Source organism: Magallana gigas, chromosome 2 (assembly GCF_963853765.1).
Source record: "Magallana gigas chromosome 2, xbMagGiga1.1, whole genome shotgun sequence".
In the NCBI taxonomy this organism is placed as follows: domain Eukaryota; kingdom Metazoa; phylum Mollusca; class Bivalvia; order Ostreida; family Ostreidae; genus Magallana; species Magallana gigas.
In genome coordinates, this window is record NC_088854.1 from 29,083,868 (window position 1) to 29,103,735 (window position 19,868).

Genomic DNA, 19,868 nt, shown 5'->3' on the forward strand with positions numbered 1-19,868 from the left:
GGCTTATTAATGGCTGTTGCAATGCAAAATCTCCGTAGACTTTCAATTTCGGGATGTGTATTGAAACCTGAAGCGGTAGAGGGGGCGTTTCAAAACAGATAATCTGGACATTTTTTATATTAGTGGATGAACGTAGTTTGAGCACAAAGGTATTTACTATTATTGAAATATCAAGCAAAAAGTGGTGGAAGCAAAAACTCAGGACAGAGTATAATAGTAATATGGCATGCACAAAGCATATATTAAACTAGGTCTGTATAAAATAAAGATATAAAAAAATCAATATGATTATGTATTGCCAACTTTTGATTTTTATTTGATATAGATAAATCAATAAAATTTGATGGCTGTAATCAAATTGTCAATTTACCAAGGACTAGTGAATTTTATGTGTGTTTATTTAGCCCAAATTTCCAGCACAGGTTTTGTGTATATAACCAAATTACCACCTTTGTTGTCATGTAAGTGCAATAATTGGACAATCATTACTCTATGATCAGAGACCACTTAATTACCCTCACACCACAAGAAAAGGATAATCTGTTAATTACAGTTAATCTATCACTGGAGTCAAAACTCCCTGAGGGGAAACCTGCTTAATGCTTTGACTGTCTTTACCAAACCCTGAGCTGCATACTGTGAATATCTCCTTATCACTTGGAGAAGCCATTTGTGGTCAGTTTGATCCCCTTGGAGTAGCCTCCTATTGATCTCCTTTGAGTGGCCTCAGTTTCATTGTCTGACTGGGAGAATCCAACACCAGATTGAGGCTGACTCTGGCATTCCCCCCCTCAATATTTGTTTACACTGGATTATCTAGGTCACGCAAGGATGACTGCCTGTGAAGGCTTCAAATAGGTCACATACCGTGGGACAGTTTAAAATTTTAACTGTGGGTGATCAGGGGAAGGTAGAGTGATCACACCTTTAGAATTCCCTACTCCAGAATTTGGGCAGCTGTGAGAGGAATTGGATTATTTGCTGAAGAGACTCTTGAAGAGAGTGACCATATTGATTTTGTGTTTTGTTCTGGACCTGATTTGAATTTTTGAAGTGGATATACTGATGGGTAGATGACACTTGACCTGTTGTGAAACTTGGCGAAATCTGGGAAAGATATTGAACAGAATGACAGTGGGAAGGCAACAGGTGAGAAATATAGGATAATAAGTGGGTTTGTTATAGATTTTTTTGTATGTAGTTTGTATCATTAAGTTTATGGGAAAGTGCACTGCAAATTGTATATGTGATATTTTACACAGGTCTGAAATTGAAACATAAATTTAAATATATGCAAAAATGGATAAAGAAAAATATTTCAATCTATAATGCTAAAAATAGGTGATCTGAAAAGAAGATTATGGTTTGTTTATACATTGTGTTATTATGCACAAATAAAAAGGAAATTCATACTTGAGCATTTATCTGAAAGTAGTGTGACTGTTGATGGATATTTAATCTTTCCTGTGTGTATATACAGGCATTGTTTTGACCCACTACTGAACTCCTAAGCTTTGTTTAACCCCTCCTTGTGTAAGCCTCATAATCTTCTTACATGGTCAGCCTAATTCCCAACAGATGTGCCACATGGAGTTTGCACATATGACCCACTCAACATGGCATATAAGAGGATGGAAGTGGGGGGGGGGGGGGGGGTAAAGTTTGACTACATGATATGAATAAAGTATAGAAAAAATCTGAATATATACTATACTTTAAATCATAAAGTTTGGATTTTTTTCAATCACATGTTGAAACAATTAATATTGTACGTCTTTTTGGTTCCATGCATCCATGGTTTGATGCAAAAGACCCTACTAGCATCATTTCAAAAGTATAATGCATAAAAGTAATTGTGACATCATCATTTCAATATTAAAAAATTATAATTGCATGAGAGATATTAACCTCATTTTGAGACAAACACGTGATAAATTAAATCATGCATATGATGCAAATTAAATAAAGCAATTCTTCATCAGTTATGTCAAGTGAAAAAAGACCTGCATGTAATTGTTCTAAATCCCGATTTAATAGTTAAATTGAGACTTAAAACTAAAGAATTTGAAAATAAATTAATCCTCAAATGAATATTTCATAAGAGAAGTACCAGGGTATAATATATTTTTTAAAATGTCAGTGAATGTAGAGCAGCCTTTCTTATTTACATGTTATAGACATTATGTTAATTCTGTGTGCTGAATTCTTTCGATTGGAAGATTTTCATCTTCATCTCAGTTTACTTCATATTCCTTCCGTAAAAGACCGATTATTTTGAATTGATGTTTCAATATCTTGTCAGCTAGTGCAGGTGAGTTGCCTGTACTGGAAATCATTTGACAGCTTCTTTTTGGAACCATCTGTATCAGAAAACGATCACAGGGCACTGATCTTAATGTCAGGATCTTGTATACCACCTTCTATCTCTGACATCAGGTTTTGATGGCAATGACGTCATCATATATTGTACGATTGCCCGGGTTCTACAGTTAGACCTTCTAACATTATCGCACTGTGCTGTAAAAATAAGTGTTTGATGAACACACGTGGTGATAAGATGTGTGTAGTGTCAACCTTATCTGGAAAGAAGGCCAACAGATTCTGATGATCTCCATTATTTTTTATTGAGCTTATCTGAAAAATATTATAACCTAGTCAAAAGGTCAATGTATTGTTCGGATCAGATGTTTGTTGATAATAAATTTCATATGTTGGAGAGTAAATGCTGTTATAAACTGAGTGATCAGCTGGTTATGTTGAGGAGCCAGACATTATTTGATCAATGTGTTTTAAACCTCAAACGGTGCTGTTTGATATCGCATATTGTCTCTTAATTGATTGACATTGGACGTGTTTTGTAGTGTCTGCTCACAGTACTCTGTGTATATATACATGTACATTACTCAGTATCTAAGTTTAAATTTCAAGGTGTCCTGAATAGAACATATTAACTACCGAAACTGAAACTAGAAGGTTACCGTTTTGTTTTGCATGGACTTTACCAGCTGTTTATTCTTATATAACCACTGGTGACAGCTAGGAAAGGGTTATAAGGAAAACTCCTAATTTCTGAGAGACAAAGGAGATTTAAATTCTTGTGGTTCAGATGAAGAACTTAACATGTGGTGTTTTGAGTCTCCTGTGTACAAGGCGACAATCCACAGATTCTGAAAGAGAGGATACCAGGATCCTCAAAGTAAGCTAATATAAGCTCAGGGCTTGTTTGACAGTGCCCTGCTGGGGAGGGGGGTCTTATAGACAATACCCCCGTAGTTGATTTAGCTGCTTGTGTTGATTCAGAGTGTGAAAAACACACAATTTAACAATTTTGTTGTTTAGTTAAATTTTATTACCATTGACATCTGACATTATTGAGTTCTTTAAATGGCAATTCTCTATCGTTTTCATACATGCACTACCACATTATGAGTTTGTTTAGATCACTTCTTGCAATCCAAGATATGCTATTATAACATAAATGTCAGGGGGAATATTTTTCTTTGCTGAGGGAAAGGTTGTTTCTGTCTGGTAGTATACAGTTATCTGGTCTTGTTGACCTAGAACATTGAGGACACAGTGCACTGTAACGACAGAGGGATGGAAGGATCAACACCTACCATAAAGCTCTCTAGGGATCCCAGTCAATAGCATTGTCTTCTACTATTGGTCCGTTTAAATACCCTGAAAAGCTGCAAGGGTGCCTGGCATTGGCCGCTTGCCCAGAAAGGATTTGAAAACTGTGTTTACCCGGGGATTGAGGAGACCTTGTTCCGTCTGGAAATTACCTCTTCTATTTGGATCGAAAAATACCTGCGATGTGTATTTAGACACCATCATGGATATTACTCATGTGTTCGACTCGTCATTATTTTCAGTTTATAAAAGTCCCAGTTTGACAGAACGGTACATTTTCAACAGCTGTAGAGTCTGTTAGTGTACTTTATTACCCAAGTTATTCACTCAAAAATGGATATTTAAATGCGAGACAATCGATATCCTGTCTGTATTATGCAAGCTGTGTTCTATTTTCACAATTTCTGACTTTTGAACCTAAAAGATGTTGTTGTGTTTATTTTGCGGGATGGGAAAGTCGACCCAAGAGACAAGAAAGGTATATACCGTATTTCCTTGGTAATATGAGAGCGTCTCATAAATTTGAGACTTTTTCACAATAAATGACTCATACTTCACCTTTGTTATAAGAGCTATGAATTAAATCTCTGTAATGGTGATGGATTTTACAATTGGTTCTTTCTAGTCAAAGTAAAACAACTTTTTATGATCATACCCGTTGGTTACACAATCAAATGGCCTGCCAAGTGTAAGATTTAATGCCAATTTTTCTGGTTATTGATCAATATATTAGTTCGCCTTGTAATTGGAAAGTTGATTTCATTGTATATTTGCAAACCTTAAAGAGCAATTGGTTTGATAATTATTTCATTTTAATTATGTGAATTTTAATGGGAAAAAGTAAGTTTTATGTTGAGGGAAGTGAAAATTTCCATTTATTCACATTCACACTTGAAACATTGTCGATAAACCCAGTTAAGAGGTCTTTCAATGAGTTTTTGCACTGCAGTTCTAATCTACAGTTCTATATAGAGCTTTCAAATTTGAATTTCAAATCTACTAGCATGCTTTAATTGTAGCTTTCAAATTGGCTTTCAATTGTGTACATTTAAGGCTGCATTTGTCTAGCTTTGGATGGCAATTTTAGACTTCACTTATCACATCTGATTCGATAAAAGAAATTCAGAGAATGACACATCATTTGATACACACACTGCCAAATCTTCAAAGTACAGGTGATGTAGATTACAGATGACAATCCATTACCAGCATTCTTTTGATCTGGTCTGCAGTCTTATCCTTGCTCTTGCCAGTGTAAATTATGTTCCAGGATACAAGCAACACTTTCCAAGTTTTGTTTCCGGGTATAAGCTATAGTAGCTGAATCATTTCATTGCATCTTTTTGTGCTTCACCGGTAATTGTTTTAGACTATAAGCCATAGTAGCTGGATCATTTCATTGCATCTTAATGTGTTTGGTTTCAGGGTATAAGCCATAGTAGTGATGAGTCCCTAGAGAGGCGGTCGAGTCTCCCTCGAATGAAGAGCTACGATGCTGTCGTTTTCGAGATTTTGAGAGTGTCACCGGACGATTTCGCAGTAAGAATCAACTTTTAAGTATACTTAGTATTTGAGCAAACAAGCTCAACTTCAAATGAAAGTGGGTCTTAATGTGCCTGCAGTCATGTCAGATTTTTCTTTTGATGTTAGAAAGTTCATGGTTAAATTGTTAATGAGATCTCAGACTTGGCTTTTACCTGTTATATAAAAAATTGACATGTTCTAAATTCTATGAGTTTGAATATGTAAAATTTGTAAAATAATAAAAATACAAGTTGTAAAAACAGTTTTGAAAAAAATTATTTAATTTCCAAAGTTTCACTCATAATCTCATGTGTTTTATTTTGACAGAGCCAGATAACCTTAATGGATCTGCCTGTTTTTAAGTCCATTCAGCCAGAGGTAAGACATGGTTAATAATGTAAAAATGATTTTCTAAAAAAAGGGGGGGAGGGGTGTCATATGCCAGTAACCACAATTATTATGTAGAACAGTATAGCCAAACTATACGAAAAATTCCATCATTTTATTAGGTGGACATGCTGATTCAATTTATTGATCATCAACTTTTTTTACTTCAATTGTGTGCCACAAAAACAATTAATGTAATGACTTTGATGCTTCTCTTTCACAGGAACTGACTTCATGTGCATGGACAACAAAAGAAAAACTCATCAAAGCTCCAAATGTTGTAGCATTTACAAGGCGCTTCAATCATGTAAGTACTGTGACGCACTGAAAAAAAAACCTACCTATAGTAATACATGTACCATATTTTAAATGTTAAGTGTTGACTTTACATTTCCAATTTTCATTCCTATTATGAAAGAGACCTATATGTAAGTTTTTGTGTTTATTGCAGGTGAATTTCTGGGTACAACAAGAGATTTTGAACTGTCAAACCGTAAAAACTAGAGCAGATGTACTCGCTCACTTTATAAAGATTGCTAAGGTAATAATCCCCCTTTCTTTGTACATTATTGATATTTCATCCTTTGTGTAGGACTTGAATATGATTTTGAGTCATTTTTACCAATTGAACAGAGATTTGATGTGAAGTAAGTGAAAATTTTCTCTTGTTTTCCAGAAACTCTTAGATCTAAACAACCTCCATGCAGTCATGGCAGTTATTTCAGCTCTCCAAAGTGCAGCTATCTTTCGGTTGTCCAAAACATGGATGGTAAGTTTAATAGATAAAGGACTGGTGTGGATACAAGTTTCAATGTATTTGTGTCATTCATATTTTTTCAAGGGGGGGGGGGGGTGATTGGGTGTTGGTGTTGAAGTTTGATTTCATCATACATTTTTAAATTCAGATGTTGTCACGAAAAGACAGATATCTATGAGATAATGGCTGGCTTTATTAACCATTCATTTTGAATTTTAGATGTTGTCAAGAAAAGACAAATCAACCTATGAGAAAATGGCTGACCTGTTTTCTGAGAATGACAACAGACAGAGGTTACGGGACCACATGGACATCATCAAGCTGCCCTGTATACCATATTTAGGTACAATACCATGTACTGTTGTAGCTTTTGTACTACACTGTCCACAGTGTGTGGGTAATTGACCACAAAAATAGCTTAAGTTTTTACCTAAAACAACTGCAGTTTCAAATTATGATCAATTGCATCCAGGGAGACCAAAAAATTAGAAAAAATAATAAAAGAACTCCAACCAGGATTTATTACTTTAAAATATGAAATGCAGAAAATAAACTGTTGAAGGGATAAATTATGCCTCTCCCAATAAAATGATAGATGATATTTCTGTCTATATGAATAGCAAACATCTGCATGAAGACATTTATCAAGTTTCTTTGAAATATGTGTGGGAGAGAAAAGAAAAATTACTTTTGAGTGCTCTTTATTGCTTGAATGCATTATTTTACTGCGTGAAATCTGGGTGTATGAAGTAAAACTGGATTCTTTTGATAGCGTATAATAAGCATAAATAATCAGTTGGTGGGTGGTTGGAACGGAATCTTAAAGAAAGAAAAATCCCCTGTGGAAAGCTGACATGCTAACAGTGGGCTTTCTCATGATATGAGCTTAAGGCATACTGGAATATCGTAAACATCTGCCAAAGTCATTAGCATGAAAAATTAAGTGTATTTTGATTTGCTTCAACTGCACCCTTGAATTTATGCTGGTAAATAAGGTTGTAAAAACCCTAGAGCTTTTGATGTGAAGAGTTCTCGCCTAATGGAGAAATCTCCTTTAGACTTTGTGTTGGCCCTCTCATTTGGCATGTTTATAGATATAAGCCTTTGTTGGAGTACATTCTGCAAGAACTTAAAATTATAGATTAATATACTTTGTGTTTCATATAGGATATAAAAGATATTCATTAAATCTTGACAATTGAATCTATAAGAAGCACAACAGTTGAAAAGACTTGAACAAATTGAAGTTGACAACTGAAAAGTGTATATAACCTGGTACAACAAAATGCTGAGAAATGTTTTTTGATGTTTGTAACTAATCTCACAATGCTGAGACTGTTTGATACAATGTTATAAGAATTTTTTCCCTTGCATTACAGGTCTATATCTGTCAGATCTGATCTACATAGATGTAGCACATCCTCACTCGGGCGGCATGGAATCCCACACTCGCAAACTGCAGATGAACAACATTTTACGAACCATCTCAGAATACCAACAGTCCAGTTATGGTGAGAGCAAGTTGCCTTCAGAATCCAAAATGATTAAACATGAAGGCCATCAGCCCATGTTTATATATTTCTGATACTGATGCATGGTGCCTGTGTAACATGGTGACACTATGGAATGATTATCTCTTGATTATTATTTTTATGATTATTTCTCACACAAAAATGTTTTGCATCACATGTAATATGTTGTTAAGAGTCAAAAATTGTCATTTTATCCCCCTTTAAATGGTCAATTTTCTTTATCATCCAAAGCAAACTACCAGCATTGAATAGCGAAACACATGTGGAAATTAACACTGTCACTCCAAGCAACTCAAAACGTTTTAAGTATGAATTCCATTCCATAAACAGACAATCATGGATTTTAATTTCTGTTTTCCTTTAGATCAACTCCCAATACTTGACCACGTCCAGAATTACCTTAAGTCTGTGAGGTACATTGAGGAGTTACAGAAGTTCGTAGAGGATGACAACTACAAGTAAGTCCCACTGGCCTCATTATTGGAAAAAGAAATATTTATACTTTTTACAAGATTTTAAATATTGAATCGGCGTACTGCAATAGGGTAATGATAATGCATGTAGATTGCTAATTTTGTTGACTGCAATTCCACTGGTTGTCATTTAGAGTGTAATCCTGGCTTCAGTGAGTAGTAATAGGGGTAGATTCCTAATTTAGTTGACTGTTTTTTCACAGATTGTCTTTAAGAGTGGAGCCTCCACTTCAAGGTCCTCATCTCTCCACATCCAAAGAAGACGTGCAGATCACGGTGGCTCCACCTTCCCCCTCCAGTGAGCCCCGCAACATAGCTCACACTCCCAGCTTCACATCCACCTCATCCAAATTCCAGCCATGTCACAGGAAAACCAAAAGCTTAAATGCCAAGTAAGATCATACATACATGTAAATGAATTTATTTACAGATTTGCAGAACTCCAAAATGTTTTTCCGCAACAATGGATTGAAAAATGCTGTTAAATTTTAGCATTAAATGTCTGTCAATCTTTGATAGATAGACTACAACATGATAACTATTTCAAGAAATAGATTACTGCCTTTAAGATATCTTTATTTCTTTATTTTCTTTTTTTAAATTCATATTTTTTTTTTTTAGTTTTATGAGTAATGGACAGAAGTCAAGTGCAGAGAAAACCTTTAGTCTTCCATCAAAAACGACCGCTCCCTACATTCAAGGGGTTCGCCATTTGCTAGACGACAGTGTCCTCGAAGAGTCCCCATGTGCTTCCAGTGATGGCTCCATCTGTGGGAAAATTCTTCCTGGTCAGTATCTCAATAACGACCCAGAAAAACACAAAAATTTATTCTTATTCAATGTACACAAAGTCTCAGATGTTAAATGATTACCAATATTCAGAAGGTTTTTATATGAAAATTGATGCAATGAAAATGCAATAAAAATTTTGTTTTTTTGTTTTACAGATAACAACGAGGCTAACACTGATTTAGTATTTCCTATCTCGGATTTTGAGTCCCAAAATAAAATGTAAGTAAAAAGAGGGATAACTCTTTCTTAAATCGTGATAGTTATAGAATATATTAAAGTTATAGAATATATTAAAGTTATAGAATATATTATAGTTATAGAATATATTAAAGTTATAGAATATATTAAACTTTTAGAACAGGATTTTATAAAGACTAACCCTACTTTCATTTGCTTTTTACAGAATGTACAGCAGAGATTTCACACCTGAAGATCTGAGCAATTTCCAACAAAGTATAACATGTGAAGGGTGCTTACAAAGGAAAACAATACTCAAGGATGGGAAAAAACCTTTAGTATGTATACCCTCTTATACAGTACATGTACTAACAATGCATTATTTTGTAATCATGTTGCAAGGAGATGTACAAAATCAATAGCACCAGTGGATGTAATTTCTGTACGTGGAGATAATAAACAATTAAGACAAAAGAGTTTTGTTGCATGGTTATTTGAATTTCATGGGGTTTTTTTGTTTGAACTTGATGGTAATAAATACTTTGACATAAATTTTTTTAGTACTTGACAATAGTTATATAGTTATTCAAACATTAATAAAGTTGTTTTCTTCATAAGTCATACATTTCACCTCTTGTTTTGCAGGTTAGTGCTTGGACAAAGTATTGGGTGGCATTATGGGGAACTTCATTACTGTATTACCCTTATAAATCCTTACGAGGCAACGACAGAGCATCAGTAAGTTTTCTTTTCATACAACTCTTCTTGAATATCATTAACTATGACATATCCAATTTGATTCTGTATGTATGTTTTAACACCATTTCTATATACAGAAAAAAAAATAAAAATTACTATAAGTATAGTTTCATAAAAAAGGTAATTTGAATATGAATAACAACTTCTTTGTTTTTTCTTCCAGTTTAAGACAGAGCCGAGTAAGATGACATCAGTGGTTGGTTGGATGGTAATCATGGGAGACAGTCCCTTACATCCAGATGCATTCCAGTTGTCCGACCCCATGAAAGGTAGGATGTTCCATAGATTTCAAGTTTATATAATCAAGAAGATATGTACATGTATTTAAATATGAAAAAAACCTTTTAGTTAGATTTAACAAATCTAACACCTGAACGTTAAGTAATCCAAACAAAATAAGGCAATTACACATACTAGTATGTTAAAAAAGAGACTGGTATTGATTAATTAACTTTATTTTGATTTGAAAAATGTAAGACATGCAGTAAAGAAAGAAAGAAAGGAGGAATTTAATTTGTTCTGATTGTTCGTCTGTTTTTTAGGTAATGTTTACAAGTTCAGAGCAGGGTCCCAAGCAGAAGCTTTGGTGTGGTGTCGACATCTGAATGAAGCTGCAAAGAGATATCAACAGCAGGTATACACATTCTTCTTAATTCTAAGGCTGTCATTTTAAATTTAAAATGTGAAAAAAAATGTATCCATTATCCAAAAGTGTTGTAGCATTGATATTTATCTTGAGTTTCAAATTAACCCTGTTTTTTTGTGGACCTCTTTCAGACGCCAGCAAATCTGATGTCATTTGACTGATTGTCCCAATCCCACGAAAGGTTCACCTGTGATATTCTGGATCTCAAGGAATCTTGACAGATGCTCAGTGAATTTGCCAAAGGAGATTCTGTGCCAGCCGTTTTTGGCAATGTTCCAGTGCTTAGCGATTGGCTCAGTTCATTGGGGCCACCCATAGTTAGAGGTTCCCTTGTAGCCAAAGGACAGTTAGGAATAAGAACAGTTTAACTGATTGTGAACATTCTACAAAAAAAACCAAAACCCTTCTGTGCCAAAGTCCTTTACTGTGTGGTGTTGAGGATAGAAATACTCTGTCCCTCTAGGTGTGTGTAAAATCACAGCAAGATGTAGCAAGCAGTGGTCGTGTTGACCGGACATTCCATGAAATGAGGTGCAAAATCAAGTCAAGTTGTCAAGGCAGTGAACAGAAGCATTATCCCCACAGTGATGCCTGAAACGGGGGGAAACGTAACAACAGGTTGCCATAGTCTCTGTCGGTTTTCACATTCCTTACTCATTTTCCATGGAACACTTGACCTTTTTTTTTTGTTAAATCTAGTCTTCAATCTATGGTTGTTTTTCAACATTCCAAAGAAAAAAGTTTTTTTTTCTTTTTTATAATCTGTTTCCATAATAACTCTTTCATGCTGAAGTAGATCATGAGTAAGCTATAGTAACGTATGAATCCCTATACACAATTCTGTTCTTAGTGTAAGTTGACTTAATCAAGTATAAAAGTACCTGACTGAGATGACTGCCACTGCATCTTAACTTTAACACCCCAATATCATATTTATCAATGCAATTTTAAACGGCAATAACATGATTATTTTTGTTAACCTCTGATAAGAGGTCCCTAGTCGGTTATGTTAACTATGTCATATAATTAATGTTTGTTGACGTGTCAATACTGTAAGAGGTGTAAATTTTAATTCTTTTTTTACCTAAAAAAAATTATTTTTAGACAAACATAATATATGTTCATCTGAATGCTATTTCTTTAAGAGACTGAATTTTAGAATGATCGAGTGTTACAAGCTTAAATTATAACGCCATATGTGGGGTTTTTTTTTCTTGGCTGCACAATTATTTTTATGGAGGTGCAAATATTCATGATTTAAGACAAAGCCAAATTAGAGATAAATATTTGGAATGACTCGATGAGGTATATATTTTTTAAATTACTTGTAGGATAGAGGCTTTTTATCTGTGTAGATTTTGTGTGCTACATATTTTATGAGAAATAGGAGGAAAAAAATGCAGAAAGTTTTGGGGGATTGTGCTCTTTGTTATTTGTTTTCTAAGATGCTTGCAGTGCTAATAAGAAAAAAAAATTATTTCTTAGAAAATGAATGAAAAACAGTAGAAAAAATGTGCAATAACATGTTTTGCTTGGAATATGGTTGCTCAGATATCTTTTTCCATTAATGGTAAAAAAAAAATATTAATATGTCATAAAATAAAACCAAAATGATCTTCATTGCTGTATTATATGAGTGGTTATGTGCAGTATTTCTTCAGCATAATCTCTGTTTTACTCTATTATCATTTTTGTCATTTCCATTTACATCATTTTCATTATGATAAAATTATGAAATGCTAATACAAAAATATGAAAAATGCATAAAAATGATTAAAATAAAAACAGTTTAAATATTTTTCTTTGTTATGTTGTTGCTATTGAAGTGTGTTTGTGTCAGATATGAAGATAACTGTACAGATGTTGGTCCTTAAATCTCCTATCTGGAGTCCCTGTAGATGGATGAACACAGACCATGCAGTCGATTGTAGTCTAAAGCTTTGGTTAATACTCTAAAGAAACACTTAGATATTCACAGTATTGTTCTGTAGATAAAAAGCTCAAATCTGTGATGGACAATAAGTCACTTATGTGGGTGGGGACTGTCATATAGAGATAAATTTATGTAGGCCATTAATCAGGATAAGGACAAGTGGAGAGAGATAGAGAGAGAAATATACACATATTTACACATTCATAACCACACTTCTCATGTGCATTTAGTTTCTTGCAAAAAGTTATCAGAAAATATTTACAATGTGTAATTATCTCTCGAAGAAATTAGTATAAAATAAGAGACTTAATATAGTGGTCCCTGTGATGTCAGGTGCTGGTTGAATTGAACTGTTTAAAACAACCAGAACAAGGCCACCAATTTGTACTTTCAACTTTTGAAACATGATTTGTTTCGCATATCTCCCAAAATTCAAAGCATCGCCGGTATTGCGTATTCCAAGACACATGCGGATACAAAGAAACAAGAACTGCTCCTTTTTAAAAATGTAGTTACTACATGTATGTATGCACCCACAAAAAAGTGGATCGTTTACAGTATCTGAGGCAGGACTAGTACTGCATCAGCCCAGCGGTCATGGCGTGGACATGATCAATAGTTACTGATGATAGGCGGTTTTTATGTACCCCTACGTGGATTCATCATACCTTTAAAGGCTCAGGGTGGCCCTTTTTTTTGCTTTGGGATGAGAACTGCACGTGAGGATTAAACCTGTTCATTCGTCCAGAAAACATGGGTCACATTAAGCATCAGAAACATACATCCTCAGGTGTATCATTCCTGAAAATTTGATCATGATATGGAAGACCCAAATATATACCTGCATGTCACGTGCAGCATCCGAAGCATAACGGGTTGAGGTTGAATAATTATGATAATCAAACGTTTTTCAATTAAGAGCCGATAGGGCTGATACGGTGAAAATGTTGTCTTAATAAACAATCTACTTGCCACGGTACAATATCAAAATTGATAAATTAAGGACAGACGAGACGTTCCTCAATTTTATAAAATTTTCCTTGATATTTTATTCCTTATTTATTAACATTTAAACCTGTCAATTCCCAAAAATTCAGGGTATATTACCTGGCTCGTTTCGGAGCTAGAATATTTTGAATTTTCCTTAAAATAGCATGCAAAATGCATTTGAATGCTTATACATGTAAGTAAAGCCATACTTTACATTTTCATTTGAACACTTTATATCTAAATAAAAAATGAATCATATTACATAAAAATATAATTATGAAATTACGAAGTGGAAATCTTCAAATTGTGGAGACAGAATTTTTTTTTATAGAAAAAATGGAAGATAGGTCGCGTCTGACCTTAACGGATAAGAAGGACACGGGAAAGTTTGGTCGCGGGAAAGTTAAGTTCGATTTTTCTAACTAGTACATAAGCATTCAAAAAAGTCTTCTCAAGTATCATTCTGTTAATCACACGTGCCTTGCACAGTTACGATGTTCCTTGACTCTTTTTTCTGAAAATACATTGCAAAATTTAGTTGACCTTTTAACAACAGACTTCCATGTTTAACTTTGCCATCGGCCATTAGATAGAGAATCGGACAACTGCTCAAAAGTTACCGAGTTAGATTGCGATGCACGGTATATGCTTTCCATGAAATGGATTTTTAAAAAAATCTTAACCAACCCCCCCCCCCGTAAACAACAGTTGCTCTGGTCTGTACGTCTCCCTAAAAGATAGCTCAGTTTGAGGCTCGACCAATTCTCATTGATAATTAAGTTTCTTTGAGAAAATTGTCCCAAATGTTTTGAAAACCCTTCAGTAAGCCTTCTGTAGAAAGTGATTAAGATTCAAACAACTAATTATTATTGTATACATAGGACAAACAACTAAGTGTAAAAAAAAATGATGAAAGGGAGTACTAGTACTTTTGTTTGCGTCGAGCTATAAAAGTAACAGCATATTCAATGCACTGCCCAACACAATCTTGATCAAAATTTAAACTGATAAAAACTTCCTACAAGAGAGAGAGAGAGAACAAGATAGATTTTCTTAAAGCAAACCTCATAATCTCTGTTAAATTCCAAGTTATCGGGAATCATGACATTTCCTAAGTCACAATAACTTCATCAACACACGACACCCAAAACCCACAACACCATCTCGTGAGCGTTTGAACAAGGCGTAGCTTACAACCAAAGGGCATAAAACCAACAAGGAGCTTTTGGAAGACCACAAATAGAAAAATCTGAGTGCCAATAGAACATCATCTAAGCTAAACAACCTTTCAAATTCAACAAAAACATCAAATACTAACCCTGGGTTGCTCACGCCAAGTTTATATTTGGAAACTGTTCCCTTAAAACACAATGATAACGGGTTAATTTGGAGAGAATTTTCCGCCGACGCAATTAGAATGAAAGAGAAACAACATCATTTACAACACTCGGGCTTTCTGGACAACCCTCTCTGTAAATGACCATGCAGACGGGGGTGTATATAAAAGACAGGGGGGTCTGAATGAGGGCCTAATCTCACGGATCAAGAATCTCAGAGCTTCAGGTAATGTCACATATACTCTGCATTTGTAATTTTTCTAAATTCATTTAATTTGCTAATAACAAGACCAAAATCGAATTTTTATTCATGAAGTATTCAATGCAAGATTCAAATTCGATGAAAAAAGGTACGCAAGTTAAAGTAATATGAGCTCCATTTTTCATATTGAATTTTTTTTTTACTAAAATGTTATTTTCTACTAAAATGACAAAAATATCATGGTTTTTCAATTTCTGTTAGCCATATTTTTGTGGAAAAGGCCGGTAAGAAGCCTTATTTGGAGCAAAATTGAATTATTGTCGTCCTGTACAAAAAATGATTTGCTACATACTCCTTACTAGAGAAATATTTCCTTTGACAAAAATTAATGATTTTTTAAATTCTTATTTATCATAAAAGTTTAAGTTATATGCAGTCTTATCACACCAGCAGGTTTTTGCAGCATAATAAAGTTCTAAAAAAAATACAGCTCATATTGCAATAAATGAAACTACATGAGTTGGCAAACAAAACAAGAACATGTAAACAGAGATGTTATTTATGTCTCTGATGTCAATAATTAGTTTTTAAAAAAACGAAGAAAGGGATTTTAAGTTTGCAAGGTAAGTTTGAAACACCTCGACTTTAACATATAATAAAATTGTGTACAGGTTTGCACACATTTTGAAAACCAATAAATAAATAATGAAATGAATAAATAAATTGTGAACAGACATTATCATTTTATGTAAAAATGTGTCCATTTCTAAAACTTGATATGATTTTAGAATTCTATTAAAAAACGGAGGATTTCTAAATATATAGTCCTTGAACTAAAGTATGAATATATTTTAACACAAAGATTGTTTTTTTTTTAATGAATATGGATAAAAGGAATATAAATATAATTGAAGGTAACAGAAAACGGAACAAAGTAAATTTTGTTGAGAAGGAAACTTCTTTCGTATAGAAAATGATTTAAAAAAAAATTATGTCCTAGTTTGATTTAGCTGAAATTCTTTTCAAACTCGTTTTAATTCAACTACATTTATACGCAAAACTAGTTTTCATCTATTTGTTGCAATTCGAATAGCCTTTTATGAGCAAATTTTAATAGAATGTATGTGCAGATATTTAAACATTTTCTTGTGACATTATATTTTGAAAATGTAAAAACGGGTTAAGTACTAAAAATTGCGTAAAATATACTTTAACGCATTCTTATTTCAATTAACATTTTGAAATAATTCTCTTTTTTATGGTTGAAAATTAAACATTTTAATTAGGCTTTAGATGTTGTAGCTGAAAAATTAAAACCCAAATTAAATACATATCTGAAATAATTTGTGGACGTCCAATCTTTATTTAATTAAGATCTTTGAAAATAAGATTAATTCTTAAAAGAGAAAAAAAAAATTCAAATGTAAATTTTTGATTAAACTTTTTTAGTCGGAAGACAGAAATAGTAAAGATATTTCAATTTGTTTATTTTCAAATAGATTATCACAATTCCAATTACTAAAATTTAAAATATTTTTTTTAGCAACAACTAAAGTGATATATAATAATTTATGATAATATATAATCGTATAAAAGTTCCTCGTTTGCGTGCGAACGCTTTCGTACATTCAAAAAATTCAAAATAAAAAAGATTATACAATTTTATAAGCCGTGTGAAAAATACAAGAAATATACTTTATAGACTAGACTTCGTCGATATCAATATTTTTTAAGCATTACCTTTCTTAACATATCAGTTTTTTAAGTTTCAGAAGTGGAGTTGACAAAAAACTTCAAAATTTGTTTCATTGTGTTTTAGACCAATAAATATTTATACAACAACTCTGATGTCCATAATAATATTCTACAGCCATGAGAATAAAACTTTGATTAGTTTGTGATTAATTAGCATTCATTAACTCGGTCGTATGTCGTAAGTTCTTTTGTAAAACGCACCCCTGTAGTATTGAATTCTTAAAAAAATATTTTTTAGCAGCAAAATGGCGTCCACATTACCAATTGCTCTGTTTCTCATGGGAACAATGACATCTCTACTCCATGCCTACGAACCATGGCCCCAGGAGTACCAAAGGAATTATCACCCACAACGAACACCTACCCTCGCCGAAAGATTCTTAAAACGCAATTTATATGAACAACCGCGCCACAGAGTTTCAGATTCCAAAGACGCCATATTGGACCCGGCTAAGAGGTCTTCAGTTACAGTTCTATGTAGCGCAGAACAATGCCGAGAACTTATGGCGTTTCTTAACAGGACTATTCCGGGCGGATATGAAGCAGTTCCAAATTTCTAAATGAAGCATATAATAAACTTGATTTGAATCTAAACACCGAAGATTTTTGTTTTATGTGTGTAAAGACGTTTTACTGACTTGTTCTACATGTAATTCCATTTATTTCATTTTCGTGAAAAAAGTTGTATGAAATCATTAAAAAGCAATAAATACCTTTTTTTATTTATTTTTTTTTTTTAGAAAAATAATGTAAATGCCAACAAATAATTCACTGATGAAAACAAGATGAAACTTCATTGAATAAAATGAACACAATGTCGTGAACACGTTGAGATTCCCAAGGATATTTATTTCAAGTTCGAGCACAATTTTGATCGTCTATGCTACCATCGTCCCCCTAGGAGCACCAACCCTTCATTCGGATGACTGGCGATGAACAGCTTTATCTGTTCGATGCATTTCTGAGTTGGACAAAAGATTGTCACAGAGTCGGAGGGATCCGAACGAGTCTCACTCTGTGACGTCATTGCTACAAGGCTTTTGGATCCTATTTTGGTTGATGATGAATCTATTTGACTCTGTTTGCTATTGAGTTTCTCTGTTTTGGGGTTTAATGGCAAAGTTTCGGCGATGACAAACAGACTGAGTAACAAGATCACCACACAATGATAAGGCACAGAAGTCATCTTTACTGATTTCTGAAATAATAAAAAAACATTCATTTTTTTCTCTCTCAGATATTCAGCTGCTAGTATGTTAATACATAAATGCCGATCTTTGCGGTAAGTGCGTTTCAAGATGTATGGACGTTGAAAACATTGCTAATGCATACGAAAATCCTAATAGTTTACTTAGTACACTAATTCTGCACACTGTATTTATACTACAGTAAAGCAATATTTATCAAAACAAATACTACGATTTAAAACAAATAGCAGCAATAAAATAAATGGTTGATTTTTTTTTCAAGGTAATTAATTGTCCGGGCGATAATTTTTCCTCGCATTAGAGATGACGGACTAAATAAATGCTAATAAACAAATGATATACATTTACAACAGTACTCACATAACAATGCTAACTCCACACTTGTACTGAAGGTTACATTTCAAGTAATCTATATAGGTTAAAAGAGGCCCACACAATTGCAAATCACTATTACCTGTAGTGAAGAGGTGGTCTGATAGAAGTCTCACTGTCAATTGCGTGAGTTCCAAGTCCAACGCTCGTCTTTTATAAAGGAGGCACAACGCCTATTAACAAAAGCTTAATATCCATGTAAGATGCATTGTCCAGAGGTTAAACAGGGTAGGGTGGAAGGGTCTGAATGCTGGGGCTCGACATAGGGATCTACTGAAACTGTAGCAACGTTTAGACTATACAGTTTTCTTTTTTTTTTTTTTTAAACGAAGAGTCTTCACCAACGCAGGAGTAGCAACAACAAACAAATAACAACAGGAGTAGTAACAACAAACAAATAACAACAGGAGAAGTAACAACAAACAAATAACAACAGGAGTAGTAACAACAAACAAATAACAACAGGAGAAGTAACAACAAATAAATAACAACTGGAGTAGTAACAACAAACAAATAACAACAGGAGCAACAACAACAATCAAATAACAACAGGAGCAACAACAACAATATTGCAAATGCAATCACCGTATTACAATAAACACAACGACTGCAATAAACAACTACTCCAATGAATTCAACAGCAACTTCTTCAGTAACAACAAAAATGATATCCTTAAGTTTTAAGTGCAGATTTCGTACAATATGTAGACTAACAATGAAAACAAACTGCTTGAAAACTAAAAATTTTATATTTATATCACGCAAATATCCGATAAGCACATTCACTAAAGAAAGTTTATAAAATTACCTTAAGTGGAAAATTTAACTGCTCACAAACTACTTAAAATAAAAATCATAATAAAGAAGTTCTTCATTTCTCCATAGAAAAAAGAATAAATATGTAAAATAACACAATTTTATAAACATGGATTTAAATATGTACATCGTAGTTTGTTATTTCAAATCAAGAACCCCCGGTTGCCTCTAACATGGTGATGTATTTATCATATGTGTTTTGAGGGAGGCGATTGATGACAAGAAGGCAACACTTGAAGGAAATATGAAGTTAACTATTTACCTATCCATATCAAATAATCATTAATAAAAGAATGTGGAGTGATACGTTCAAGTTTTTAAATTGAAATAGTGATTTAACTATGTACTTTGGTGTCGATAAAATGGCGCCCATCAGCTGGTGACGTCAATGTTGTTAAGTCTAACTCACGATTTAGCACCTGTAGCTATCAGACTGGAATTTTTTGCAATTTACTACACTTTAATCAGCTAATTATCGGGGAAGAATTTTTGTTTATCACCCTGTGTGCACGTGAGTAACAAGCGATATGCTAGTCGAACTGAGCTGTTGACATTTATAGATGTTATTTTGCCAT

The 19,868-nt window shown here is 33.6% G+C and overlaps 1 protein-coding gene and 1 long non-coding RNA gene across 14 annotated transcripts in view; one reads left to right on the top strand and one right to left on the bottom strand.

Annotated features, from left to right (window-relative positions):
- The window catches only part of LOC105339022 (ras-specific guanine nucleotide-releasing factor RalGPS1), a 33,124-nt gene extending 20,646 nt beyond the window's left edge, over nucleotides 1-12,478 (top strand). For 9 of the 13 annotated variants that reach the window (XM_066076001.1, XM_066076005.1, XM_066076003.1 and 6 more), the window contains 16 exons: nucleotides 5,059-5,172; nucleotides 5,485-5,535; nucleotides 5,768-5,851; nucleotides 5,996-6,085; nucleotides 6,221-6,313; nucleotides 6,521-6,644; nucleotides 7,681-7,812; nucleotides 8,198-8,291; nucleotides 8,510-8,698; nucleotides 8,928-9,094; nucleotides 9,254-9,317; nucleotides 9,502-9,613; nucleotides 9,921-10,013; nucleotides 10,198-10,303; nucleotides 10,577-10,668; nucleotides 10,812-12,478. In XM_066076001.1, the coding sequence (XP_065932073.1) occupies nucleotides 5,059-5,172; nucleotides 5,485-5,535; nucleotides 5,768-5,851; nucleotides 5,996-6,085; nucleotides 6,221-6,313; nucleotides 6,521-6,644; nucleotides 7,681-7,812; nucleotides 8,198-8,291; nucleotides 8,510-8,698; nucleotides 8,928-9,094; nucleotides 9,254-9,317; nucleotides 9,502-9,613; nucleotides 9,921-10,013; nucleotides 10,198-10,303; nucleotides 10,577-10,668; nucleotides 10,812-10,841 (1,635 nt within the window). In that variant the 3' untranslated portion in view covers nucleotides 10,842-12,478. Of the gene's footprint in view, nucleotides 1-669; nucleotides 1,150-3,010; nucleotides 3,197-3,510; nucleotides 4,112-5,058; nucleotides 5,173-5,484; nucleotides 5,536-5,767; nucleotides 5,852-5,995; nucleotides 6,086-6,220; nucleotides 6,314-6,520; nucleotides 6,645-7,680; nucleotides 7,813-8,197; nucleotides 8,292-8,509; nucleotides 8,699-8,927; nucleotides 9,095-9,253; nucleotides 9,318-9,501; nucleotides 9,614-9,920; nucleotides 10,014-10,197; nucleotides 10,304-10,576; nucleotides 10,669-10,811 lie in introns of those variants that run through there. The other 4 variants (XM_066076013.1, XM_066076014.1, XM_066076011.1 and 1 more) reach the window with 4 other exon arrangements.
- A 5,243-nt stretch (nucleotides 12,479-17,721) lies between these two features.
- On the bottom strand, nucleotides 17,722-19,167 carry LOC105339025 (uncharacterized). The gene is made up of 2 exons (XR_010710969.1): nucleotides 18,560-19,167; nucleotides 17,722-18,095 (listed from the first exon to the last, which is right to left on the bottom strand). It is a non-coding gene; the product is annotated as an uncharacterized lncRNA (long non-coding RNA).
- Between the last annotated feature and the right edge of the window lie 701 nt (nucleotides 19,168-19,868).